General features: G+C 54.1%; 11 protein-coding genes across 12 annotated transcripts; 3 read left to right on the plus strand and 8 right to left on the minus strand.

Moving 5' to 3' along the window:
- Window positions 1-9: 9 nt before the first annotated feature.
- On the minus strand, window positions 10-2618 carry KRP23_2115 (cAMP-specific 3',5'-cyclic phosphodiesterase; the record flags this gene model as incomplete). Its single annotated transcript, XM_067886805.1, has 3 exons — window positions 10-982; window positions 1045-1119; window positions 2074-2618. The coding sequence occupies 3 exons, from the start codon at window positions 2616-2618 to the stop codon at window positions 10-12; spliced, it is 1593 nt and encodes a 530-aa protein (XP_067749453.1).
- Window positions 2619-2916: 298 nt separating this feature from the next.
- On the minus strand, window positions 2917-4977 carry KRP23_2116 (uncharacterized protein; the record flags this gene model as incomplete). Its single annotated transcript, XM_067886806.1, has 1 exon — window positions 2917-4977. The coding sequence occupies one exon, from the start codon at window positions 4975-4977 to the stop codon at window positions 2917-2919; it is 2061 nt and encodes a 686-aa protein (XP_067749454.1).
- A 796-nt stretch (window positions 4978-5773) lies between these two features.
- On the minus strand, window positions 5774-6924 carry KRP23_2117 (uncharacterized protein; the record flags this gene model as incomplete). The annotated part of the gene is made up of 2 exons (XM_067886807.1): window positions 5774-6510; window positions 6579-6924. 2 exons carry the CDS (start codon window positions 6922-6924, stop codon window positions 5774-5776), a joined length of 1083 nt encoding a protein of 360 aa, XP_067749455.1.
- Window positions 6925-8435: 1511 nt separating this feature from the next.
- KRP23_2118 (uncharacterized protein) lies at window positions 8436-9470 on the minus strand (the record flags this gene model as incomplete). Its single annotated transcript, XM_067886808.1, has 3 exons — window positions 8436-8973; window positions 9043-9254; window positions 9315-9470. 3 exons carry the CDS (start codon window positions 9468-9470, stop codon window positions 8436-8438), a joined length of 906 nt encoding a protein of 301 aa, XP_067749456.1.
- Window positions 9471-9566: 96 nt separating this feature from the next.
- KRP23_2119 (uncharacterized protein) lies at window positions 9567-10320 on the plus strand (the record flags this gene model as incomplete). The annotated part of the gene is made up of 2 exons (XM_067886809.1): window positions 9567-9928; window positions 10008-10320. The coding sequence occupies 2 exons, from the start codon at window positions 9567-9569 to the stop codon at window positions 10318-10320; spliced, it is 675 nt and encodes a 224-aa protein (XP_067749457.1).
- A 1327-nt stretch (window positions 10321-11647) lies between these two features.
- KRP23_2120 (Pheromone-processing carboxypeptidase KEX1) lies at window positions 11648-13662 on the minus strand (the record flags this gene model as incomplete). The annotated part of the gene is made up of 3 exons (XM_067886811.1): window positions 11648-13157; window positions 13231-13275; window positions 13361-13662. 3 exons carry the CDS (start codon window positions 13660-13662, stop codon window positions 11648-11650), a joined length of 1857 nt encoding a protein of 618 aa, XP_067749458.1.
- Window positions 13663-14680: 1018 nt separating this feature from the next.
- KRP23_2121 (Extracellular signal-regulated kinase 2) lies at window positions 14681-16005 on the minus strand (the record flags this gene model as incomplete). Its single annotated transcript, XM_067886812.1, has 4 exons — window positions 14681-14929; window positions 15004-15563; window positions 15615-15855; window positions 15940-16005. The coding sequence occupies 4 exons, from the start codon at window positions 16003-16005 to the stop codon at window positions 14681-14683; spliced, it is 1116 nt and encodes a 371-aa protein (XP_067749459.1).
- Window positions 16006-16470: 465 nt separating this feature from the next.
- On the minus strand, window positions 16471-17945 carry KRP23_2122 (UV excision repair protein RAD23-like protein B; the record flags this gene model as incomplete). The annotated part of the gene is made up of 2 exons (XM_067886813.1): window positions 16471-17766; window positions 17880-17945. 2 exons carry the CDS (start codon window positions 17943-17945, stop codon window positions 16471-16473), a joined length of 1362 nt encoding a protein of 453 aa, XP_067749460.1.
- A 349-nt stretch (window positions 17946-18294) lies between these two features.
- Window positions 18295-20288, plus strand: KRP23_2123 (Phenylalanine-4-hydroxylase; the record flags this gene model as incomplete). The annotated part of the gene is made up of 10 exons (XM_067886814.1): window positions 18295-18345; window positions 18419-18737; window positions 18803-18900; window positions 18966-19064; window positions 19133-19384; window positions 19485-19568; window positions 19639-19722; window positions 19781-19834; window positions 19918-20091; window positions 20166-20288. The coding sequence occupies 10 exons, from the start codon at window positions 18295-18297 to the stop codon at window positions 20286-20288; spliced, it is 1338 nt and encodes a 445-aa protein (XP_067749461.1).
- A 233-nt stretch (window positions 20289-20521) lies between these two features.
- On the plus strand, window positions 20522-21503 carry KRP23_2124 (uncharacterized protein; the record flags this gene model as incomplete). Its single annotated transcript, XM_067886815.1, has 5 exons — window positions 20522-20602; window positions 20667-20741; window positions 20805-21080; window positions 21141-21271; window positions 21329-21503. 5 exons carry the CDS (start codon window positions 20522-20524, stop codon window positions 21501-21503), a joined length of 738 nt encoding a protein of 245 aa, XP_067749462.1.
- A 98-nt stretch (window positions 21504-21601) lies between these two features.
- KRP23_2125 (uncharacterized protein) lies at window positions 21602-23581 on the minus strand (the record flags this gene model as incomplete). Of its 2 annotated transcripts, none has more annotated exons than XM_067886817.1 (1): window positions 21602-23581. In XM_067886817.1, the coding sequence occupies one exon, from the start codon at window positions 23579-23581 to the stop codon at window positions 21602-21604; it is 1980 nt and encodes a 659-aa protein (XP_067749464.1). The 2 variants fall into 2 exon arrangements, with proteins under 2 accessions (XP_067749464.1, XP_067749463.1); XM_067886816.1 differs by having other exon boundaries at window positions 21602-23188.
- Window positions 23582-25740: the final 2159 nt, after the last annotated feature.

Genomic DNA, 25740 nt, shown 5'->3' on the forward strand with positions numbered 1-25740 from the left:
TACGCATCGCTAGTCACCTTTCAACGCGCTAAAACTTGCATGCATCGCTTTCGGATCGTTTCCAATATCAACGACAATCTGTGCATAGTCTCCCACTTCTTCATTCGGGTCTCCTTCAGCGATGGTCGCCGGGATCGCCAAAGTGGTTGCATCAGCAGGGGATCGGGGCATGCCATTACTGGCAGATACCTTTGTTTGAGCTCGGTTTCCCCATGTGGTAGCATTCTGCTTGACGCTCGTTATCACCTCGTCAAACTTCTTGAGGGGTAGCACGTCATGTGCAGCATTAAAAAGAGGAAGGACCAGAAACTCAAGAAACCCAATCTGGTTCTTCTCGAAGCGCTCGACACCTGTGGATCGGTCGCAGAGAGGTGAGATCGGCAGTCGAAACTGTCGTTCGGTGTCACCCTGTCGGTAGAATTCCTCAGCCACGCGCTCCGACCACTCCAAGTGTAAAGGAAAAGACTTCATGGCGTGGCCAACGTCTGCCATCATCATCAGTGTCTGTAGTACCAGCTCATCAGGCAGTAAAAGGCCCGACGTTCCAGCAGGATCACTCATTTCTTCTCCTCCGCTGATCGATAATTCAGAAGTAGTAGGGCGCACTGCGTATAGTTTGCTCTTCAAACGATTTACGTGAGTGAGATGGCCACTAAGGTCGGTAGCTAGCACCATCGAGATAATCTGCAAGCGGCTCTGTCGGCGTAGGTCAGGTGGAAATGCCTCGAAGATGTCACAGCCGTCTTTGGTGCAGGTTTGAAAAGCCTCAGCTAAGTGCATCCGCTCCAGTACAGAATCGTCGGAATACTTGATCGCTAGCGGCGCCGTGGTGGCAACTAGAAACGCATTGTTCACACCTGGATGGTTTACATCGTGCACTGCTGCCGCCACAAGTGCCGAAAAAAGCTGAACTGGGGTTAACTTTGGTGACTCAAGCTTCCGCAGGAAAAAGTTTACGTCCCATACTACGGACGCTGCGTGTCTGCCATCAAACATACTATTAGATAAGCGATGACACAATCTCAAACAGGAAATGGTACGTACAGTGCGTTGTGGTACGGATTCTTCGGCTGATAACGAGCCTCAATCTCTTGAGCAAAATCGGTGACACTCTCAATCCTGAGCGGTAGGGTGACAAATACTCGATGGCTCTCCAGTGTTGCGAGTAGCAACGTTGTCAGCGGCAATGTGCATACACGTGCAAACTCGAACAAGTCAAGTTCCTGCGAAGAAGCGGATATGACCAATAACTTATCTGGGGTCCAACATTTTTGCTGGTTCGTGGCCTCGATATCACCAGGGGGGGGAAGAAAAGTTTCGAGTAGCGTCAGCACAGTCGAACGAGAGCTTGAGGAAGTCCGACGTAAATTTCTCGCCAAAAATGCAATAGGTGACGGGATCTGTTGCTGCTTACCATCACTTCGGCGCCTTCGGTTGCGCTTCTCTTCTAGGAGCGATAGCCAACCCGTACCCGCTTTTTCGCCGGTACTGGTGGAATTCGGCACTCGACGCTGACGAGACCAGGTGTCAAGGAAAAGATCGTGCTCAGAAGTTAGCGTTTGCAAAACGAAGTCGAGCTCACCGGTGGCCTGCAGGTCACCTTCAAGTCGCTCACGCAATTGAACCAGGCTACGGAGGACATTTTCCATCCAACTCTCACCGATTGCAGGCGGTTCTGACGTGGACTGGAAATTCTTTGTTTGGATCTTCAGAGCTTGTCGCTGAGGAAGCACACGGCTCCCATTTCTTGGACTGATAACACGCGGTTCATCGTCACGAAGCCCATGGCCAATACCCACTGCGTCTACATGGCAACTCAACTGCTGGTGCATAACGAAGTTTTGTTGAGACAACTTGAGATTCTCGAGCATCAAATGCCGTGCCCGGAGAAACTTGTGGCGCAAGGTGCGCTCTCCACAGTAGATCGCACGCCCAAGAAGAATTAAACTGCCGACGAAGAGAACAACCAGATGCCATTGGCGTTCTAGGTAACCCGAAGTGCTGATAAACCAGCCCCCTAGTGCCAACAATGTGCATATTGCCAAGGCACAGTAAGCTAGAAACTGTGCGTACCACGTTGTAGCAATGGCTCCTAAGAGTATCAGCATGAAGAACAATGTGCGGGTGACATCGTGGGCTTGTCGAGCTTCTTCCAGGTCCGCTAATAGGTTCATAGCCTGCTGCCCATCTGTCGTGGGGACTTGTGTCTCGTACGCTGGTAAAGGCAACCCAAGAACGAGAATAAGCATCAGCATGCCCAGACCTAGCAGAAAAACGAGAGTCTGAAAGTAAGCACCAAGGCGCCCAGGGCGACTTGATATCCAAAGAAAAACTCCCCAAAGCACGAGTAAAAATGCATTGCCACCGACAGCGACGTCGACAAACACCCAGGGCGTCCTCTCTTGCGATTTGTGAGCAAATACTTCGTAGAAAACGGCAGCCTGCAGCGCTACGGCTGATACAAGTGTGATGCCGCAGGCCCATTTGCTTGAAACGATCGAGGACTCCTCGTAGTAAATCTGAAAGCGCTTCTCCATGACCGGGTGCTCGAACCGCAACGACCACCAACGTTGATACTGCACGCGCGTCTCGACTTCCGCTACCACATCCAACTCCATGCGCAAATGCTGTGCCGACGCATTCGAGATGCGCGAATTTCGTGACGGCATCGTCCACACGTAGCAGCACTAGACAAACTAACGAATGGCCTGCGCAGGAATCAAAATACCTCCCCGTGAACGTCTCAAACGCCTTCGTCTTCCTGGCAGCAAAAACAGAGACGACTGAAAATAGCGTTGCGCCAGACAAGCTTGCTTGCTATTCGGTTCGGTTGATCGTGGCATGCAGGAGCTTCTGGCCACGGTGACTAAATAAACAACTGGCGACGAAATATGAAGACCCGTCTCACTGCGCAGCCTACAGCAGCTTTAGGGTGAAGTTGGCCAGGTCGTCCTCTGCGTAAACCTCCTCATCTTCGGTACTAGTAGCGCTGCTCTCCTGCGGTCCATCCTTCGTACCAGCGCGAGGTTTGACGATCGCCAGAAGAACGTTGTCCTCGGAGGCTGCGCGGTCCTGACGCTGCTGCAGTTGCTGAGCCCGCAGGGCTGCAGGAGTCGGTGCCGATGACTTGGCCGGCATCCGTGACGCAGCGTTCGCAGGTGACCGTGCGGACAAGCTTGCTGACGACCGTGCAGACATGCTGGCTGCACGGTGGAAACTACCTGACAACGTCAACGTCTCGAGATCTGACAACAGGACGATCCCTGGAGCGCTACGCGAGCTACGACTCGAGTCTGTTGATGTCGTCCGGAGCTTGGACGTTGTAGCACGGAGGTCGAGTCGCGGCGTGTACGGCCGAATGTCCTCGTCAGACTCGTCATCATCGTCATCCGGTCCGCTGATACTACGCTGGCTACCGGCACTACCGATGCTTCGCTGACTGCGTTGACGCCTCGAGCCTGACACCGACGCGTTCGAGTGCATATCCAGATCCGGGTGCACTTGGTCGCTTTCTTCTTGTTCCGTCTCGAACAGCATCCCTCGCGTGGAGGCTGAAAATCCTCGAGATGAAGACGCAGCCAAAGGGTTTGTGGACGTTGAGAGGTGGCGGGCTCTCGTGACAACACCACTAGCACGAGATGTATCCAGGCCGCTATCGGGGCCAAACTGCGCACAGAGTAGACACTCTCGCTTGTGCTGTCCACGTTGCTGCGGCCTAGCACTTGGCACGAGGGAGCTACCAAATCCGCTACGCGATCCGTCCGCAGTAAAGTTGGGAGTCTGCGGTGCACCAGACGTTTTCAAGCAGCACCGCGAGCAAACGCCAGCTCCGCACGAGCGACACGTGTGCCGCTTCCGCAGCAGCGAGAACTGCGACGAGCACACAGTGCAGCAGCGAGTCTCTCGTCGCCACGAAGACGACGCGCGCACTCCAGCATGCGCTGCCTGGTCCTTCCACTGGTGGGTCAGCGCGCGACGCGCGCCCGCCATCAGCTCTGTGCAGAAGTCGCGGAACTCCGTCCTCCCAGCTCCGCGTCCCGTCGGAGGCGGAGCGAACACGGTGCACGTGAGCACAAGCTTGCACACAAAGGGCTCCTGCGTCTCAACGACGTCGAACAACCAGTCGCGGATGTAGAACCTCGAGGCCCCTTTGACGCGCGCCTTGGCTAGCGGCTCGGCCGACACTCTGGACGCGGTGCTCAGTGCGTGCTCCGAGACGGAACGGCGGTAGACGAACCCGCGTCGCCGCGAGTGGCCTTCACTGTTGGTCTCTGTGCAGCGCGTGGCGTACTCCGCATAGCAGCAGTCCATGACATGCGCGCTGTGCTTGGAGAACTTAGTGGCCGTGTACTTGCGGCTCCAGCGCGGGAAGGCCGTGGTGTCCGTCTCCGTCTCGGACGTGATGGACGACTGAGACTGCAGCCGCGCAGTGGACAGTAGCGCCGCGGCCTTGACGTCCTTGAGCGTGTTGAGCGCCGCCCAGTAGTTCTCGCGCGCCGACTCGGCGGCCAGGAAGTCCAGGACGGCGTCCACGCTGCCGGGCACGCGCGTGATGCCGCGGAACTCCAAGTCCCCGGGGGTGCCCTCGGCCGCGTCGCGCGTGACGCTCACGCCGCGCGAGCCCAGCGAAGAGAAGGAGGACGAGAGCGACGCCCCCAGCGGAGACGACGAGGCGTTCACCATGGCGGCGTTGAGCGCGTCCTGCGGCTGTGTGAGCCGCTTGTACACGCACACGTCGTGCACCTGCTTTAGCGCCAGGTAGCGCACGCGCGGGTCCTCCTGGCGCACGCGCGCGATCATCCGCTCGCCGTGGTCGCGCACGTAGGGCAGCATGATGGAGCTCTGCGCGCCCTCCTCCTCCCAGAGTGCGGCGCCCAGCGCGTCGGACGCAGTGCTGCTCATGCCGGGGCTGGTGATGCCGCTGCTGCTGGCAGCCGTCGAGCTGCTGTGTACGTGCTTGTCGGCACTGGGCTTCATGGCCGAATGGGGGTCAGGCGCCAACTGTGGTGAACTGCAACTGGGCGATGGGCCTGGCGCTGTAGCACTCCTCGGACAAAGGTGAGGCCGCCGAACCATACTGGAATCAAGAGCAAACCGCACCACGGCTTCCTCTTTACGATGTCGTAACAACGAGCTGCTTGACACTCGAAGCTGCAGCAGGAGACACCAGGACACTAGACGCTGCCGCCTCATGCACGTGGCAATCGTCGAACGATTCGTTCGGGTGCGCTGCCATCTTGCTGTCCAGTGACGGCCAGAGGGGGCGCAGTAATGTCAGCGGCTCACCCAAATGGCCCCTACTCCCGCGCTCAACACGTGTTCGGGTGACTGTAGCCTTGTGCATGAGTCAATGGCGGCCTTGACAGCGTTGGCACGTGCCACTCTGGTATGTAAGCTTCTTCACGGCGTCGTCGGGCAGACAGCAATGCCGCCTGGCACGGAAAACCAAATCGACGCGGAATCTGCAGCCTCTGTAGCTCAGTGCTGCCGCTCAATGCTGGTCGCACCGACACTCATCCTCGCTGGTTCTGGCCTTCGGGCTGAACAGAGTACCGGTAGTTGGATGCACCGACACAGTCACTATTGTTGCTAGCGTTGAGCAAGGCATTTTGCGCTGTTAAGGTCAACGGATCGATCACAGACCAACGTGGGGTCGTGCACTGCGCGGTGGAAGGTTCATGTAGGAGAGAAGGGGTCTACGGCAGCATGCTGCAGAGGGATGGTGCACCAGAACTTGCATTGGCTCGGTCCGCCCTGTTAATAGTCGAGCTCATTAGCTCACGGCGCCGTCTTGCTCGTCGTCCGTTGCAGCGGACTTGTCACTGCGCCCGTAGAGCATTCGCGTCAAGCGAGACGAGGCCGGCGTCGTGTGCTGGAAGACCACGGCCATGGCCGCGGAGAACAGCGCGAGTTGGCCCAGTCGCACGGCCTTGGGCGGCACGCCGAGAGCGGCCACAATGCGAGTGGCCACCGTGCCTGTAGTGTAGACCCCCACGGCCTTCATGACGCTGCCTCGCCGATGCTCATGCTCGGCGAGGAAGGCCAGCGTGGTGAGCGCACCGGCGAGTCGGACCGTCGCGCGGTGTCGATCGCTCGGCGACAAGCACGAGAAGCCCAGTGGCACTTGGTACAGCATCGTCAGACAGCAGCACGTGCGCAGGTAACGCACCACCAGCGGCCCCAATGCAGGCCGGGGCCCCCAGATCCAGCGCTTGTACTTGGGGGCGAGCACCGACGCGGCGTAAATGGGCACGTACAGGCGGATCGCGAACGCCATGCCTTTGATGAAGTAGTCAGAATGGAACTGCGAGCAGGTCTGGCCGCGGTGGAATACGTCGCAACGGGAGACCAGTTTCCCCGACGGCATCTCGTCGCGCATGCGATGCAGGACACTTGGCGGCAGTCGGCAGAGACCGTCGAGTGCAGCCAACTGCGACTTGGCGATGGCGTCGCTTTCGTAGATCCACGAATCGATCAAAGGGCCCGCGGCCAATGCCCCCAGCGGCAGATCTGTTCATACAGATACAACAGCATCAGCTCCACATGTCCGCTACGTTCGACAAATGCTGGACCTCTACCGATGAACTTGGCGTCCGCGATTGATGTAAACTCCTTGACGAGACCCAACGCCGCTTCAACCACTGCATACGAGACCACAACCGTCTTCCGCTCAGCCTCCAGCAACATCAACGCCACCGCCGCAGCTACTGCAGCCGCTTGAGAGGCATTGGGGGAACGATGTCCGTTTCGAGTCGAGCGCTTGTACCCCGTCGCCTCCAGCAGCCGGAAGACGCCCACGAAGCTCCCGAGCGAGAGCGCCAGTGAAGTCGGGGGTCTCAGTCGACGTGACAGCAAACTCTGCGCTGCTGTCAGCCCTCCGCCGGCCACGACGGCGCCAACTGCTGCGTGCTGGAGGACTTCCATTGCGGAGCTGAGACCGTCGATACGATGGTACAGTTTGGGATTGACGAAAACGATTGGGTAATTCACTTTTAGGAGACAGCTTCAAACTTCAAACTCAAAGCTAACGCACACGAGAAGCAATCAACTTTTAAGTGACCCGCTCTGCGTTGCTTGGGTTTATCCAGTCAAACCGAAAGCTGAAGTCGTAACCTGAATGCAAAAGCAAAAGCGAACGTCAATCTTCGTGATACCATCAACAGAACTGTGTAAGCACTCCGTACCAAAGTGCACGAGCGTGAATTCCAGTGTTGGTAATATCCAGACAAATAGTCGACCTTGAATGAGGTTTGCCTCACTCCCCAAGACATACGCAAGTAGATGCAGTAGCAACGCACCAAACTTGCGCTTGACAATCATGAGGAAGACGAGGGGCAAGATATTCCAGGCGGAACATAATCTCTTGTCAGCGCTAATGAAGCTCGGCTCTGAAAATTTGAGGCTTGCCGGTTATCGTTCGCTCACTAGTGTCGACAAGAACTGTGAGCCTGCTCAAGTTGCCTCCGGGCAAAACCGAGGCAATGGACTTGCCTATTCGGCTTCGGAATGGGGGCGATTCACGCTACGATCAATCTCCCAGACTGAAAATGATCATTGCGATAATTATGGGTGAAGTCCACATAGATATCGATGGATGAATGCAGGTCGGTACGAACAATCCATTGGAAACATCAACGATGAAACAACTATCGCTGGAATTTCTTCTTTGTTGGCGACTGCATCGGCCTGCCATGTTCTTCAGGCTGCGCTTAATCACTGGCAAAAACACAAACATTCCAAACTGCTGCCTTGGAGTAGCGAACAGTCAAATTTGCGCTTACGACCAGTATTTTCGGTCGAGCTGACAGGCGTGGGAGCTATACAGACGATTGACCAAGTCGACGGTGAGGATAGTCTCTTGATTGTCAAAAACATACCGCGGAAACTCCAGGAGTGACTCCATCACTCCTGTTTCGAGTACAATACACTGTAGCACCAATTTTCGGCTATGAAAGTCCAGATGTCAGTGCTCGAATCTGGAAACCATCGTGCGTCACAGGAAGCAGTGGCAATTCCATAATCGGAGCCACGCTCCGTAATACCAGTTTGATTCCACCCGCGTGATGGATCTCCAAGCTACAAAGAGACCAAGCAGTGCAGTACAGACCACAGCATTAAAACAAAGACGAACATAATCTGAAACAATGCTGCCTGCGTATGTAGAGTAATTGTCAAGAACTTGCACACGTTGAATTGGTGAGAAATATCCACGGCGAAATTACTACGCTAAATACCCATGCTTGGGTAGGAAAATGAGGAGAACGCAAAAGCTATTCAGAAACAACTGCGGTACTCGGACGCATCCTTTCAAGATGCTGGTTTGTGTTGTCCAACGTTTGGATAACTTTTCTTGTCGTGACGAAGGGCTTAAACAAGTTTCAATTACGACTGGCATCTGACCCTGCATCCAACTACATGTAGAGGTTCTCGTCATTTTATTGCAGTGGCGCGCACCCTTCGCGAAGGATGCATGCTTCATGGGCTTGGCAACACATTGCACGACCCGGCACATACTCACACGCTCTCGCCCCACCAACGATCCCCTCACACACCTGTGCAGTAGTAGCCCAGTCCCCGGTGCCGACAAGGTGCATCACATCGCGATCCGGTTGAGCCTGTGGGACTCCGCTCAGATGAACGTTCTTCCACATTTGAGTCTCGTGCACCTCCAGCGCAGGCTTGTTGGCCTTCACCAACGGGTCAATGACATGGAACCATTGCTCAAAAGTCCAGTCTGCATCAGCGTCAAACGGGACGCCGTTCAGCGTGTACAAGGGCGTTCCCGACATGCCACGGGAACACGTGTACTTCCAGGACTCGCGGGCCTGCGCGTCCACATCAGTTCCTCCGTACCCCGTCATCTGCTTCGTCCACTGCTCGTCCGTCAACGATGGGAACGTCTTCTGCGCCAAAGTCTTAAGCTTCTCCACCACTTGGACGGGACTCAAATCCTTGGTTGCCTTGTTCCAGAAGCTTGCAAAAAAATACTGTTAGTAATAATATACCGATGGGAACATGCCGTATCCGATTGGAGTTCATTACATGTCTTGGTTAGCGTAGATCGTCTCGAGCCACTTGGTGAAGCTGGCGTCTCCCAATGAAGTAGTGATCGTGAACGCCGCTTCCGCCGTGGCGAACGCGTGTTGGTGGTACGGCAGGGGAAACAGCACGAAGCGGACACGCAGTTCGGTCGGTCCGTAATGCTCCGCCAGCTTCTTCAGCCCCGGATAGGCTGACTTGCTGTCTGGGCACAACTACAATATAAATGACCGTAAGAAAACACTAACAACAGCTTCCTCTCGCAAATATCTTACCAAATCGATGTAGGACTCGAGTTGCACCCCGGCGTCCGAGCTGCCACTCCCCAGCGTGAACCCAGGCGGACGTCGCGGGATCCGCTGAGCCTTAATCAAGCCGCACAGCACCGTACACAGCAGCAAGAGCCGCACGAATATCATCGCCATCGCCATTTTCTCCAGTAGTGAAATCTGAGTTTGTAAAAATACTGCTCATTGATTCGCTGAATTTATCCAATCAAAATTTGATTCCTTCAAAGATCTCGAATAATGGCGACGTCGGCCTTGCTTGCTCTGACTGCGGGCTTGGTGCTGCACTTGGGGGCTGCCCAGGTGCCGATCCCGGGGGAACCGCCTGGGTTTACTATCGGCAAAGGCAGCGGAGTCGCCAAGGTGCAGCTGGAGACGTACATCGACCTGCTCTGCCCCTTCAGCAAGGCCGCGTACGCCGGAGTGAAGGCTCTGGCTGATCACTACGAGCCTGAGGAGTTCCGGGTGAAAGCGGTGGTGTTCCCGCTTCCCTTCCACCAACATGGCTTCACTGCAGCAGAGTCGGTGTTTACTATTACATCGGCTCTGGGTGACGGCCAATTTACACCGTGGCTCGAAGTAATTTACGAGAATCAGGAGCGGTACGGTGCCCTATTTACTTTTAGAATTGTGAGATCCACGGGTTAGTTATTGATATTTTTATTTTATGGCACTTTGCAGCTTTTGGAACATGGCGACGAAGGATTTGAGTGCGGTGCAAGTGACGAACGAGTTGAAAGTATTGGCAAAGAAAACCTTTCCGAGTTTAACAGACAAGCAGTGGGAAGAAGGTATGACGGGGTATGGCGGGACCGAGGCGGATCAGCATACTCGAGTCACGTGGAAGTACGCGTGCACCCGTACGGTCACGGGCACCCCGCAGTACACGCTGAACGGGGCTCCTTTTGAGGATGCGGACTCGTCCTGGAAACTGGAAGACTGGCTCAAGGTGATCGACCCGATGATTCAGGCAAATACACCCAGGGGGCAGTAAGGAGCTTGAATGTGTCTGTACAGGCAGTGGTTATCCAAATATTGTGAATGAAACTTCAATCAAGACATGTTCAACACGTTTAACACATCAAGTTCTGTACGCAGACGCCAAAATGCACCAAACGAAGCTACAACACAAGAAATATCCATACAAATAGCCGGTCTTGGAGTTGATCCTAACTGAAACGCGTCAATTAGTTCAACCACGCGAAACGAAGGCTGAAGTCGAGTCCCGTACACGCAATATAAGTCAGTAGCATTCGCTAGCGCTCGTTGGCATGTACTTCGAAGTAGTAAGTACACAGCAAGCAAACATACCGGCTCTCAGTTTCGATCTTCAGTACAGATGCGAGCTGATACAGCAGTGGAAAGCCAAGCTTGCGCTTGACTACAACATGAAAGATAATCTCGGTTGCTGCATAAATAAAAATACTCCAAACATTGATCTGGAGTTTTTCTTTTGATGAGAGGGATCGAATATGCGGGTTGGTATGTGGGCAAGGATCGACAGGTTGAGAGCGTGCAGCAACAGCTTCGACGTATCCGGCAAAAAACTTGATACTCTAAACTAAACAGTATGTTCGTCGATACGCCCGTTTGTGTAGTTTTATTTGTCGCTGGCCTTGGTCGGGATTCTGAAATTTAAGCCGCAGGCTCGCTAGCGTTTAGCTCGAGCTTACGGAATAGCATTGCAGCAAGATTGATTTCAAAAAGTGATGGCGCTGGAGTTGCTCGAATACAGATCGAGCAGCAATAGTCATGACGCTGAATACAGCAATGCAAGGGGTGAACTCTGGAACATCGAATGCTAGTCGGTGCTTCATTTATGATCGGAAGGAATTTAAGAAGTGCCACACGCTCTCTGAACTAAAACTCATATACACAACTTTGTGAGGTGTATTGTCAATACTCATCCAGAGCTTCCGCACGTTCAACATACTACGTAGAACTTCTACATGTAGTATTGTGAATGCTGAGAGATCTTCGCTCAATTCAATATCGTGACCGCCTTTTCCAAGCAAACTCTCAATGAATGTGAGGATTGCTGTTGTGGTACAAGCGTATCAAGCGCCATTCTCATAGTGGAGGACACAACAGGCACTACTATGTAGACAATAGGAATTCACTCCCACGGGCTTAATGCTACATTAGCACACCTTGGCTGCAACTACCTCGTTATGTGAGCAAGAAAGTCGCTAAGACAACCTCATCCCCAGTTTGGTGAGGTCAAATGTTAAACTCAGTCAAAATCAACGATTTTGGCTTATTTGACGTGCAGTGTTGAACTTGCACGTTAACCGACTGGACCAAAAACACTACACAACCAATTAGACCTCGGTCACTCGAGAGCGAGGACTCGGAGCTCGCTGGCTCACACTATTCACTAGCACACGCTCTCCAACATCTTCCTCGTCAGAGTACTCTTCTTCGTCGTCATCTTCAAGCTCATCCAGGTCTTCGTCATCACTCACTTGAGTGATCATTTCGTGGTCTGATTGTCCATGCCTTCTATTGCGGAGGCAAGCCAATGTCACACACACCGCCAAAATACTGCTCACCGCAGCAATAACCAATGCGACCCACAACCACGTGATGCCAATGTGCACCTGGTTGGTGTTTCCGTTCGTCAGATCTTGTGTGGAGTATGTGAGATCGGTGGCAGACTCATGTGAGGATGAATAACAGAAAGAGACTTCGAGATCAGTCGCGTTGAGGCGCGTGTTAGCAACGCTTTGTTCCTTGTCGTTGAACTCAAGTCCGTTCACAAAGCGATGCAGCATGTCTGCAGCCACGTCCGGCACGTCCATGGGCACCATGTGTCCTGCGCCAGTCACCACTAAGTATGTCAAGTTACCACCTTGCTGTGCGAAGCCTGCCGGCTCCTTGCGGCCCTCAACTCGCCATGTGTACTTGTGAGCCTGCTGATATGCATCCGAGCCACTCCAGTTTAAATTCAGGAGCAACTTCTCCGTTCCGTAGTGGTTGCACATCATATCCCATTGCCCGTTGTAGAAGAGCATTCGAAGACCGCCTTGAAGCAGTGATTGCACCTTGTCGAGTGTACTCACACCATCGAATTTAGACAGTGCATGGAACACGCCATTGCTGCACATATTGAACCGGAAGTTTTTGTCCTCGTTGCCATGCAGAGCTTTACGCACCTCCCTCTTATTCATGTACTTGACGATGAAGTCGTGCCCTGACGGGTACGCCCCCACATTGTGCAAATACTGCCGCACGTCGTAAAAGTTGAGACTGTTTCCTCCGTTGCCCGCCTTGACACTACCTGTGATAGCATCCATATTATCCAAACACTTTCTTGAATAGAAGGTGCCAGCATCCAGAGCATCCAAGCACTCGGCGTACGAGGCCTTGAGCGACCTCACCTGACCGAAAGTCAACAGTCCGAGTCCGTGAGCATAGTCACTGTACTCGTACTGAATACGCGGGTGCACCCATCCATTCCCGATCCCAACTCCTTCCAAATCAATCTTGATTTGGTTGTTCGGGTCGCTGTTCTGCTGCAAAATATGCTCCGAAAACTCGGGGATCCAGCGTCCCGCGTGGGATTCACCAAACATGTACACAGGTCGAGAACGTTTGGCACCGCCACCACTATCTGACAGGTACTCGGTATGTCGCTGCAGAAACTTGGTCAAGAACTGGTAAAAGTCGTCAGCTACTGCTCCTTCATCAGACCGATAGTCGTTCCCACGTGTGTACGACATCCCCGTCCCGACGGGCTGGTCCACAAAGAGCAAATTAGCAAATTCATGCCAACTGTGCTCATTCTTCCCGATGGTCGATTCGTCCACTAACTTGAACGGTGAATTGCCACTGCCTCATAAAAAACATAAACATCTATCAGTCTTGGTATTCCTTCCCCTTGTCCACCAATGACTACACTCACAGGAACAATCCTTGGATACTTGAGCACCCCGGACCTCCATTTAACCTGCGTGTAAAAAAAAAATACATTAGTATTAGCAACTACTTCATTAGATTGTAGACAGGAAGTCGATGTGTCAATTGGTCGGTACCAAATGATGAGCGGTGCCTTGTCCGGGTCTCGAGCCGCCTGAAAGTGCCAGTAGAAAATGAAGTTCTTGTCGCCGTCGTCCAGCGCGATCCGCCCCGCGTGGTGCGTCACTTTTGCCTTCGGGTCTAGTCCCGGCAGGTTCTGGACCACGTCCCCCTCGTCCTTATGCGTCTCGGGCGATAGCAAACGCTCTGTGCCCTCATCGTCCTGCGTCTGCAGGTCCTGTACGCGTCGACTGGTGGGATGCAGGCGCTGTGCAGACGCCAACCCACTCGCCAAAACAGCCAGCAGCGCGGATGCCATTGGTATTTGCTAAAGCGTCTTGTCCGAATTGCACGGTTTTAACGCATGTTTAAACACACGTGTTTAAAACACCCATTCATTGAGGGGTTAAAACACCCATTCCCCGATGTCAGAGGTTCGACAAGTCTGAAATCCAAAGGCGACACGTGAATGTCGGCTATGGATTGATGAACTTTCGTCTGTTTCACAGTGTAGGAAAGTGTAAAGCACTAGCGAGGGGAGCTGGCCCTGCTGCCCAGTCCAGACATTGGGAAGTTCTGTCCGTGCAGCTCTCTCAAGTCTAACCTAAAGCTCTGCATTACCAGTCATATTACCTACGCAATTGCCTCCCAGCTCAAATGCCGCACGCATTAAGCTGCAACCTGTACGCACTTCAGCATTGTTCTGGTGAACCTAGCGTCTTCATCCAATTCGACGGTGTTCTCGGAGGTGTTGTTGTTGGGTACGCCTCGAGACTTCCCTGGTTGCGTTTCACTGCTCCAGCAAGCTTTCACTTTTCATTTCGCTCCATCAATCACACTCGTCCAAGCTCCAAGCTCCAGCGCCGTCCTCCGCGGAGGTGAGGAGGAGGAGGAGGAAGAGGAAGAAGATCGCTGAAAGGGTCCCGAGAGCCCGTTGTTCACTGCTGAGGAAATACCTGTCACATCCAAAAATGTTATTCTTGGCGGACCTCCCAGCGCGGACGTATGACTGGAGGAGAATGCTACGTCGACCCGAGAGCTGTTCAACGGATGTCACGTCACGCGACCTGCATGACGCGACTGAGCACCGTCCAAGTTTGCTTCAAGACGAGACGTAGCATAAAAGTTTCCTAGTGTCGCCGTGTGCCTATCTGCAGGTGGGGAGGGTTGTAATGGCGATAGCCGGCTCAGGCATTAACCCTTTCGAACTCTGTAGGCTAAATACCTATAGGACGCCCTTCGGGGAACAAGGGGTTAAATGCATAATCACACACTAGAGGAATGTAAGAACGTAAACCTTAGGTATAAATGACTTTAGGGATGACATCTGGCATTGCCTATTGCTGCGCGGTGGCTGTCGCTCCCGAGGCCTCTTGCTCGCCGGCTTTCCGTCGGACCTCTTTCTTCTTCTTGATGATCTCTCGATAGAGGCGGTCGCGGTAGTCGGCGGCGGAATATTTGGTGTTATCGTCCACGACAATCTGCAGTGGTGCAGGGGCGCCGGGCTCGTCCTTTTCATTGTGGAACTGGGCCACGTATGGATGCTTCAATGCGTCGATGACCGAGATCCGCTTGGATGGATCAAACTAGTAGCACAGCAACCAAATAAACAGTTAGATCGACGCATCTTCAATAGAAATGGTTGCAAGTGCAGACGTACCCAAAAGCATTGTTTGATGAGGTCGAGCGCCTCGGGTGAAGCCTTAGGAAAAAAATCCTCCAACGGCTTTTGCTTGGGTTTTGGTAGACTCTCCAGCATTGTGTTGGCGAACGGGGACTTGATGCTCTCGATGTCGTCTTGAGACGGTGATCCAGTGACGTCCAAGATCCGCTCGAGCTGATTCATCGTCGAGGTACCGGGGAAAGCAGGTCGACCAGTGGCCATTTCGGCCACTATACAGCCAACAGCCCACATGTCCACCGACTTGGCGTACCTTGTCGAGCCTAGCAGGATTTCGGGAGCACGGTACCACCGAGTGGCGACATAGTCTGTGAGCACCGGGTTGGGCCCACTGATCTCCGCAACGGAGCGGCAAAGCCCGAAGTCGCAGAGCTTCGTGTGGCAGTCCGAATTCAAGAGGAGATTGCTTGGTTTGATGTCGCGATGCAGCAGCTCTGCTGTGTGCATGTACTTGAGCGATTTCAACAACTGGTAGATAATGTACTTCTTGTGGATCTCTTCCAAGATGTTGGCTCGTATGACAGCGTGCAAGTCCGTTTCTACAGAGACACACAGCAAGACCATTAGGACCAATTTGACGCAGTACATACGCAACTCGTTCGCTCGCCCACCCATGAAGTCGAACACGAGGTAAATATCCCGGTCATTGTCCGCCTTGACCACGTTCAGCAAACGAATAATGTTGCTGTGGCCATTGAGCTCCTGCAAGTACATAACCTCGCGAAAGGTGCGCTGCGCGTCCGTGGCATTGCGAAATGCATCGAAGCACTTCTTCAGAGCTACGACCTGCCGATTGTTCTTGTCGATAGCCTTCCACACGATGCCATACGCCTGCACAACATCCACAATCCTTTCCCGTTAACACATTCATTCTCGACGGGAAGGCTGTCAAGCTCATCAACCGGCAGTACTTACGCCTTTGCCTAACTTCTGCAACAACTCGTACTTGCGCAGCACGTGTTTCTCGACTTCTTCCCCCATGACTGATACTGAGCTGCTGCTCTACAGGCAAGTGCAAGAACCGCCGGAAGTCGGGAGATGTCTCCGCCAAGACGAAAGCGTGGCAAACCGAAACCAAATTTGGCCACCACATCTTCAGGAAGTTACCATCACAACCCGAGCAGAGGCGTATTTTTACCATGGTTCCTCTACTTCAAGGACAACTATAACAGCATTTGGTGATCCCCAGTGGATCAGACCGCATGGGATGCGGCCAGCTCAACTCATATTGGCCGACTGCGTAAGATGCAACTGAATACCAGCATAAATTGCTGGGGAAACTCTTCAAAACACGTCATCAGCCAAAACCCCATCGGTATTTGTGTCAGCGAGAGCAAGCCAGCAAATCTGACCACCGCAAGAAGCTCGACATACGAACTACAAAGCAAGAGGGGTATCGCGCGTCTTGCCAGCGTGGAACCGCTCGCTCGCTCATGTGTATGATATTTAGCCGTAAATGTCATCGTTGTCGTCGCCCTGGTCTCCTGCGCCGCTTGCCCCTCCGCCAAAGCTGTCTCCGCTATCCATTAGGAAATTGGCCGCCAACGCCTCGTTCTTGTCGCACGCCAGATATGCCTGAATCACATCCGTGCGCTCGAACCCCATCTCGCACAGCCGGTCGACGGCCGCCGCTTCCTCCTCGGACAGCATAATGCGGTGGCCGCCAGCACCAGCGCCGGCGCCTCCACCGAGTCCTTCCAGGCCGCCCTGGCCGCCCATAGATGCCATCATCTGCTCCATTGCGCCAGGGGGCAGGTTGCTAAGCATTTGCGAGAGTCCACGAAGCTGCTCCGGGGTCATTCCCATTTGTGCAGCCATCTGAGTCTGCTGCTCTGGTGAGAGCGAGTCCACCAACTGCTGAATCTGCTGCGGTGTCGGCATGGCGCCACCACCTCCCATGCCCAAGTCGAATGGTGCCGCACCAGCTCCACTTGGTGCCGATCCGGATGCTTCTCTGGTGCCAATGGGCTCGTTCAGCATCTGCACGAAGCGATCCTGATTCTGGTGGATCAGACGCAGCAGCTCCGGGCTCTGCGCACCGATCTGCTGAAGCACCGCCGGGAGGGCTGCCGGGTTTGACTGCACCAATTGGCGAAGCGCGTCAAACTGCGGATGGTTGCGCAGCGCTTCCAGCGTGTTGGTCGTCTCATCGCCAGTAGCACTAGTGACCGCATCTGCTCCTGCCGAAGGAGCAGCGGTTTGTGGGGGCGCCGCAGGTTGCTCCGGGATACCCGACATCAGGTACTCCACGGCACGTTCCGGGTTGTTAAACGCAGCACGCAGCGCACTGCGCACCTGGTCCTCCGGGAAACCCATGTCCACGAGCTGCTGCACCGTGGCACTCATCTGCTCGCCAGCCACAAGGCCGCTGCCGTCTCCCGATGAGCTGGCAGCAGTCGTCGCGGGGGCCGCCGAGGGCGTCGACACCGCCGGAGCAGTGGCAGAAGAGCTGCTGGATGCCGACGACGTGCTGGGCGCCGCCGCAGGAGCCGCAGCGGGGGCAGCAGGGGCGGGCGCTGCCACAGCGCCAGCAGAAGTAGAAGCAGCAGTTGCAGTGGAAGCAGCCGAGGGCTTGGCGGCGGCCTTGGGCTTCGTGACCATGACGACCAGGAAATCGTTTTCCTTCACGTTGTACTCGGCCAGCGTGCTGTCGTCCTTGAGCACTTTTCCAGCGTGGATGAGCTTCTGCTGCGACGCAGGGAAGCTCTGCAGCTGCTCGATTTTCTGCTTGACGGCGGAAACCTGCGCAATCAGGAAGGATGTGGGTCAGACACGCGCTGATCTTTATGCGCTCGGCTGGAGAGCGAGTCCGACACGGGCACAAGAATGGAGAACATGATGTTGCGTCTACGTACTGCGTCCGTGAGCTCCGCATCGAGGGAGAAGGCGACGCCCTGCAGCGTCTTCACCGTGAGCTTCATCGTCGTCCTTCCGTTCTTTCTTAGCAAAAGTGTCAAAAGATTTCCCCCAACTCTTCCTCGCGGACCGTGATTGGTTTAAAATAAACGCCTTCATATATCATATCCGACCTTTCATATAGCTTAGACTGCCCCGATTAACAGATACTTTAACAGTTTCTATTTATTGAAACTGCGTTATGAACGATCCCCATACTATCGGAACAAAGCCGCCGCCAACACTTGCTTTTTGTATGTCGAAAATTTGAAACCTGTTATGGTTTCAGTTATCTCTACTTCAACATGGCAGTTAACGTCGATTGGAAGCGTATCGGTACCGGCGGTCATTCCCCATTTCCCGCTGCAGACCACGATGCTGCGTTCGCTCGCCTCGCTTGCTCGCCCGCCCTTACTGATGCGCACAGTCCGTCGCCGCTGCCAAAACGCTCGTCCTAATACTGCGTCCTAACCGCAAGTTGCCTTTTGTGTCAATTCAGTTCCAGGTCCGTCCTGTTTCGCCGCTGGTGGCGTCATGTCTGCAGACGCGGGCGTACGGCGCGCTCAAGGAGAACGACAAGACGTCGATTATGCTGCAGGTGGAGGACGGCCCCGGAGCGCTGCAGGAGACGCTCAAATTCTTCTGGAAGCACGACGTCAACATGACGCGCATCGAGTCGCGCCCGGCCAAGGGCCACAACATGAACTACAGCTTCTACATCGACTTCCAGGGGAAGCGCGGCCAGCCGACGGTGGACGATCTCATGGCCGATCTCCAGAAAAACTGCCTGGATGTCATGGTGCTCCACGATAAGAAGGGTGGGCTCGGGTTTGTTGGTCGGGCTTTAGTGCAAGCTAACCGTGGCTGCTGTTGCTATTGACAGTGCCGTGGTTCCCTCGCAAGATTCAGGAGCTCGACCGCTCGGTGGCCAACATCCTGGACGCCGGAACAGACCTTGAGTCGGACCACCCGGGCTTCAGTGTAGGTGGACAAAGCTGCAGTCAAATGCTGTACATGTTGTGACAGGAGCTATGTGCGCTGTGCAGGACCAAGAGTACCGTAGTCGCCGCAACAAGTTTGCGGAAATCGCCCAGAACTACCGCCAGGGAGACCAGATCCCTCGTCTGGACTACACGGAAGATGAGGTGTGATGCGATTACGGTTGTGGCGGCTTCGAGGGGGTTACTAACCAGAAAACCACGATGTGTACCAGGTGAAAACGTGGGGGGTGATCTACAAGCGGATGAAGACAATGTGGAAGCAGTACGCGTGTGATGAGTTCAACTACATTATCCCGCTGTTGGAAAGCAACTGCGGCTACGCTGAGGACAACATCCCTCAGCAGCAGGACATCTCGAACTTCCTCAAGGAGTGCACGGGATTTACGCTGCGTCCGGTTGGAGGTCTACTATCTTCACGAGATTTCCTGAATGGGCTAGCGTTCCGTGTGTTTTTCTCGACGCAGGTACGACCATGTTATATGGCTTGTCCTGGACAACCTGCATGGATATGCCGTCCGTCCGCAATTGTTTACGGAAGATCACTAACACTATGCTTGCCTTCAGTACATCCGCCACCACTCGATGCCTTTGTACACGCCGGAGCCCGACATTTGCCACGAGCTCATGGGTCACGCCCCGATGTTTGCTGTATGTATTTGATGGTACTGCAGATAATGTTGCGGACTTGGAACTTAACGCGACTTTGTGTAATGAACAGGACCCCGACTTTGCAGATTTCTCGCACGAAGTCGGCTTGGCCTCGCTCGGAGCATCGGACGAAGAGATTGAGCGCCTCGCCACGGTAAGATCTTTCGCTGCTTCTGCACCAAATCCTGTATTTACAAATATTCATGTGGCAGTGCTACTGGTTTTCGGTCGAGTTCGGGCTTACGAAGCAGCACGGAGAGTACAAGGTACGTTACATTGCATGGTGATTCAGCATTGCTTATGATCACTTCGTCAACCGATACTAACTGGGAACTATAATGGTATCCAGGCATACGGAGCTGGACTGCTTTCGAGCTTTGGCGAGTTGAAGTGGGCCTGTGAGCGCAATCGCCCTGCTGGCGCTGAAGTACCCGAGTACCGTCCTTGGGACCCGTTCTCGGCTTGCAAGCAGAAGTACCCAATTACAACGTATCAGCCTGTGTACTACGTTGCTGACAGCTTGGTAAGGATTTGTCAAAGCTGTTTTACTGCGTGAGGTATCAATTTCGCTGACCGACGTGTATTATATTGTGACAGCTCGACGCCAAGGAGAAGATGCGCGGCTTCTGTGAGGACCTTAAGAAGCCGTTCCAGGCTCGTTACAACCCGTACTCCCAGACGGTGACGATCGACCGTGCTGTCCAGCGTGAAGAGAATTAGATCTCTGGAAGACTGTAGAAATGGCTTGTGTCCCGAGTCGTTTCAAGCCTTCGATGGCATTCGCACGTCGGGTCATTTTACTGTAAGACGGTTTTGAACTTTGTTATTGGCCATGGTTTTTGACTTTGGCTATTTTTTATTTTAAGAGTCTATGGCAGGTATATGCCTGGAGGACGAGTTGATGCTTCATTTTCTCGTCATGAATTGTTTTGGAATTCCGCTACGGAAGCAAGATGTTCTCTCCGCGGAGCCAAGGCGAGTGTGACCCCGATGGGAAGAAGTTTGATCCAGCAACCAGCCAGTGGATGCGTGAGGTAAGATAGTCTATTGTCATGTGGTAGACAGACTCGCATGATCTGATGAATGAATCCTCAACAGGCAATGGAGAGCCGAGTTGCCATCGGAGAGCTGAAAGCGCATAATGACAAGCTTCAGCGCGAGGTGTATGGACTCGTACGATACTCATCAGTTTTACGCGGTCCTCACCATTGCACTAACATGGATCCGCATGCCTAGAACTCGAAGATGAACTTGATGTACGAGTGCTGCACCGATCTGGGTATGGTGGATCGCTTGGGCGACTTAATGCAGCGCAAGTTGCGTGAGTTCCAGGCGATTCAAGTTTCGCGCAACTCTCCAGCACCCTCCAATGCACCAGCATCAGTTCATCCGATGAGAAGTCCTACTCGTTCTGCTAGGAAAAGTGACCTGGGGACCAGTGAGGATGGATTCATTTGTGGCTCAAGCGCTTTCCAAGATGTTGCCGCTTACTCCAGCAGCTACAAAGGACAGGTAGCGTGTGCAACGTACAAGTTCAACGTTGCTGTAGCAGCTCTGACATTTTGACTACAGGTATCCCGTGGAAACTTTCACCGTGTACGGGTGTTCGAAGCTGAGGAAGCCAAGTTGCGTGATCAACTCGATATCTTTGGTGTGCCCAAGCTGCCTCTTCAGAAAACAGGAAGCTGCTTTCCTACGGCTAGGTAAGACTTGAACAGAGTGCAACTACGTATGATCTCTGACTTGTTCTACTGATGCAGAAGTGGAGACACCATTGATAGCCTGCTGATGTCAGCAGAAGCGACGAACTCATCCATGAAAAGTGCCCGGCAAGATAGTCAATGCCTGTACGGTTCAGCGCCCGTAAACTTCTCGTCCGACTTGGGATCAGGCCGCCGAACGCAGGGTAAGCTTAGGTTAGAAGTGCCAAACTAAGTCAACCTCCATTGCCCAGTTTACCACAGCATTCGTTTACAGGCTTCAACATGAACATTTCAACAGTCGAGCTTGTATTCCACAGGTTATTCATTCTCTTACTCTGTCAATTCTTCTTCATCCTGTGCCATCAACAGTGCTGCATCGATGATTTCCTGGATTGAGCAGTATCCTCCAAGTGCCTGTTCGTCCACTCCCTCGAACCCAGCATCGGTGTGCGCACAAGCCTGTCCATTCTGCGCTTCATCGCTCAGCAGGTGAGCGGCATCGTCGCCACTAGAGCTCGACGTGCAGCTTTCACCATCTGCTAAACGCGTCTGGTAAATGATGTAGGCGGACAGCACTGCACCGAAAAATGGGGTAGCCAGTAGTTCATCCATGGGGAGGTTGTCGCCCTTGTTGTCAGCGAGCAGCACACGGAACCGGAGGTGTCCAGGCGCTAGAGTCTCGTAGATATTACGCCAGGTCTCGTCGCGCAACATCTTTGGCGCGTATACCACGCGGCGAGCGGTCTCGGGGTCATTCATTTTAGCCGCGAAGGACAGCGGGAATGAGCGCGGCGCGTTAATAAATATTTTGTGGTGTGCGTTGAGCGTGTATTCGTCGTTGTCCAGGAGCGCTGAAGTCGGCGAAGCGGCGGACTTCGACACATCCTGCAAAACTGGAGGGGGGAGGTCGGTGCACATGTAGCGCGCGACAATATCGTGGATACTGCGTGCGAGCACGGCACGTGTTTCCTTCAGTCGCGTCCACTCTTCGGCATCCATAACATAGAACTGGAGCTTCTTCCAGTGTTGGGTCAGATGCTGCACGTCCGCGGCTGCAGTGTGTGCCGTAGCGGCATCTACAACGAGCACAACCACCACCAGCAGCGCAAAAAGACACCCCAGCCAACTTGAAGGCACGCAACGCACAAGCACGCCCAGTGCGAGACAGCCGAGAGAAGCCTTAACCGCCGCAGCACCCAAAGGCAGAGATCTGTTGTGTGTTTTGCGCGGCGGGAAGCGGTAGATGAGGTCACAAGCGCTCGCCAAGAACAAGCGACCCGGGAGCTTAAAGAGAAATCGCAGCACTGCCGCTAGAAGCCACACAAAGTGCAGCGGGTGCTTGGGCAAATCCTCCACGGCCAGCAATACACTGGCAGAGTTGATATCTTCGTCGCGCAGCTTCCAGTGTTTAAGCGTTGCGCAATACGCCATCATATTGCGTTTCAGCTCGTGCATGGCGGGGTGGTTGAGCGTGCGGAAGTGGATCTGCATGATCTCCTCGTTCATGGACGCACGCTGCCGTCGCGAGAAGCAGTCGTCGCGCACGACCTTGGCACAGTACACGTGTAGGGTTCGCGTGAGCCGAAGCATCTCAATCTGCGCTACCGACGGGGGCGGGGGCATAGTTAGCGACGCGCGCAGTCTCGCGCTGAAATGCTGCGTGAACTCGGTCGGGTCTTCTCCGAAGATGGCCACCTCACGCTCTTCAAGCAGCACGGGGGCACCGTATCGGACGCCGGCGTATCGGCGCACCTCCAGCAAGCTGGCGGCGGAGCAGTAGTGCAGTGCCACAGGCACCACAAGCGCGCGGCTGTACGACGCGGAGCGCAGCGCCGTGGCGATCTGGAACACGACACGATTGAGCGCCGCCCGGCCGGGTTGTCCGTGCGTGGGGGCGAAGTCCACCAGCACACCCATCTTGTAGTCGGTTTCGTCAGTGCACGCGTGGTCCTGTTTGTGCGGGTCGATGAGGTTAGCGCGCAGCTCGAGCTCTTTGCGGACAGTGGCGAGTGGGTGCGTCATGTCCGCGTGGTCGGCTGGGATCTCAGCCACGAGCGGCGTGACGTAGTCCTCCACGATCTCGCGCTCCACGAGCGACGGCACGCGGCGGCGCCACGCAGGCGAGCGGTCGATGAGGTACACGACGGGCATCAACTCGTGCTTGTCGCTTTCGCGGCTGATGACCTTGAACTCCATCACGCGCGGGAACACGGCGCGTGCGAGGGTAGAGCGTAGGCTGCGGCGACGGCGGCGCGGGAGCGCGCGCGCGGGCGGCGACGGCCACAGGGCCTCCAAGTTCAGCGAAGACATCGACGTGCAAGGGCGGAAGTGAGCTGTGCGTGGAGTGTTGTAGAATGCGAGAGACTCTTCTGATGGCTTTGTCGGTGATATAGCGCCGCGGTCTGGACACTCTGCAATATGATATACCTGCGTTATCGGATGGAGAGTCATCTCATTGCTGGTGTGAAGTTGACTTTGAGTTATGATACCCTGTAGAAATCGGAGAGACGGGCTGCTGTTGAAGCGCGATTGGCGGCCATCGACAACAGCGACGTCGAAGAGAAGCCTGGCTTTCGGGTGGTGATTGGTCCAAAATTGGTTTGTGGTGTACCGTATACTAACATGTAAATTCCGACACGAAGTATTGACCAATCACATGGCATGCCGGAAAACAATACGTTGTCTCCGACAACACCAGTCCTTTGCGGTGCAGCTCAGACTAACGGTTTTGTGGTAGTTGCAGCTCTGGGATGCTGTCACTTTCCAATATGGCAAGAACGACGGGGTGGGCGTAAACAGCGTCAGCACAAGAATGTGGCGGAGCAGGATCACAAAAATCGATTATGCGATCCAACTGGCCAGCGGTACGCCCGGACTGCCGACTATCGGAGGGGTACTCCGTTGATCAGGCGTGATCGGAAAGTCTTGTAGTCACCTTGTGTACCCGACGGCGGGGCGGGTTATGTTCTTCCGGTGTTCACTTGAAGGACGTCAAGTGGGTGACCAAGGCAGAACTGTGGACCTGAACTGCTCCTTCCGGGGAATGGGTGGGTGACGGTCACGCGGGTATACTTCACGCGGTCGTCGGTTGTCTGTGATCGGGTCTTGGGACCAGTCAATCACGTGGGGGTGTGCTGCTATAGCCCTTTCCGTTGCTTGCCGCCTTCTCTGGCGGGGTCTTGAGTTGAGATGAGAGTATGCGATCGCCCCCTGCCCAAGCTATCCAGGTCCGCGTCGTGTCCTTGGTTGATTTGGTGAGTCCTTCGTCAGGTAGGCTAATATAGTTCCTTCCCCTGGATGTGTGAACGCCACTTGTGTCTTGCAAGGCAAATCAGAATCTATTTAAGCAAAGGTAAAAGTCTTAAAGATCTCTCTCCCTATCCCCATCCCGCTTGCGTGCCCACCGATTGCACATCACACTTGAACTTCAATCTGTATATCTTGACTTCGTATCGGAATGATAGTACCATTATACCCAGTATCCATCCGATCCAACTGTACCACCGTGTCGATCTGATAAGGTGAGTTCGGATGATCGCAGGTGTCCGGGTGATCGACTGTACCGAAAGGGTGGTACCAGGCATATGAAATTACCTGTACCATCGTTGTGGTACCAAGTCAGGTACTGGGGTCATCCGAATATATCCGGTACCAACCCCAACCCTTCTGGTCCAATCAGTCCAGGCGCGATCTCTTTCCATCATCGGCAGTTTGACCCAGGTCACTTCACCTCATTCATTCTAGTGCGTGTAAAGTCTGTCGTATGGCGGATCGCGGTAGAGGCCGCAGAGGCTCCAGCAAGAGTGAATCGAAGCGCTATCGCTACGTCCTGTCCGAAAGTGCCCAGGGTATTACGAAGCCCACTATTTGGCGCGTCGCACGCCGTGCAGGTGTGCTATCCGCATGTCAAAACTTGTGTGTGCAGGAAACACGGATTGTATTAAAGGTCTTCGTGCAGAACCTATTGAAGGACTCTGTCGCGTATGGTTAGTATGCTAGACGAAAGATCATCAAGGGGGTAGATGTTATCTACGCTCTCAAGCAGCAAGGCCTACAATGTTCGGGTTCGGCGTGTAGACAATTCTTGAAATTACTCGATGCCAAATGAAATCAGCGTTTTCATCCTTTTTTTTTGTTCTAACGAACTGCGTACATGTACTCCCCCGGGACGCCCGTCGCCCGGGTAGGCAGTGGAGTCTTAATCGTGAATAACGTTTATTTAACCGCTGTCTAGTTTGAGGCATTGCGAGGGGCAGCTGTTTTTTATGTATATGTATTGTGATCGGAGCGAATCGAGAAAAAAAATATATTTGGTGGTGTTTTGGCAGTGAAAACCCCTCTCTTTAGGCAGTCAAATTATCACTGTCATCCACGTTGTGAGCAGATTCACAAGGAGGACGGAAATTGGAGAACAAACCGTCAGCAATTAAGCTGTCGTTTGGCAGTCCTAATGCAGCTCGGAGCTCCTG

The sequence above is a fragment of the Phytophthora ramorum genome (genome assembly GCF_020800215.1).
Source record: "Phytophthora ramorum isolate Pr-102 chromosome Unknown Phyram_PR-102_s0002, whole genome shotgun sequence".
NCBI classification, from domain to species: domain Eukaryota; phylum Oomycota; class Peronosporomycetes; order Peronosporales; family Peronosporaceae; genus Phytophthora; species Phytophthora ramorum.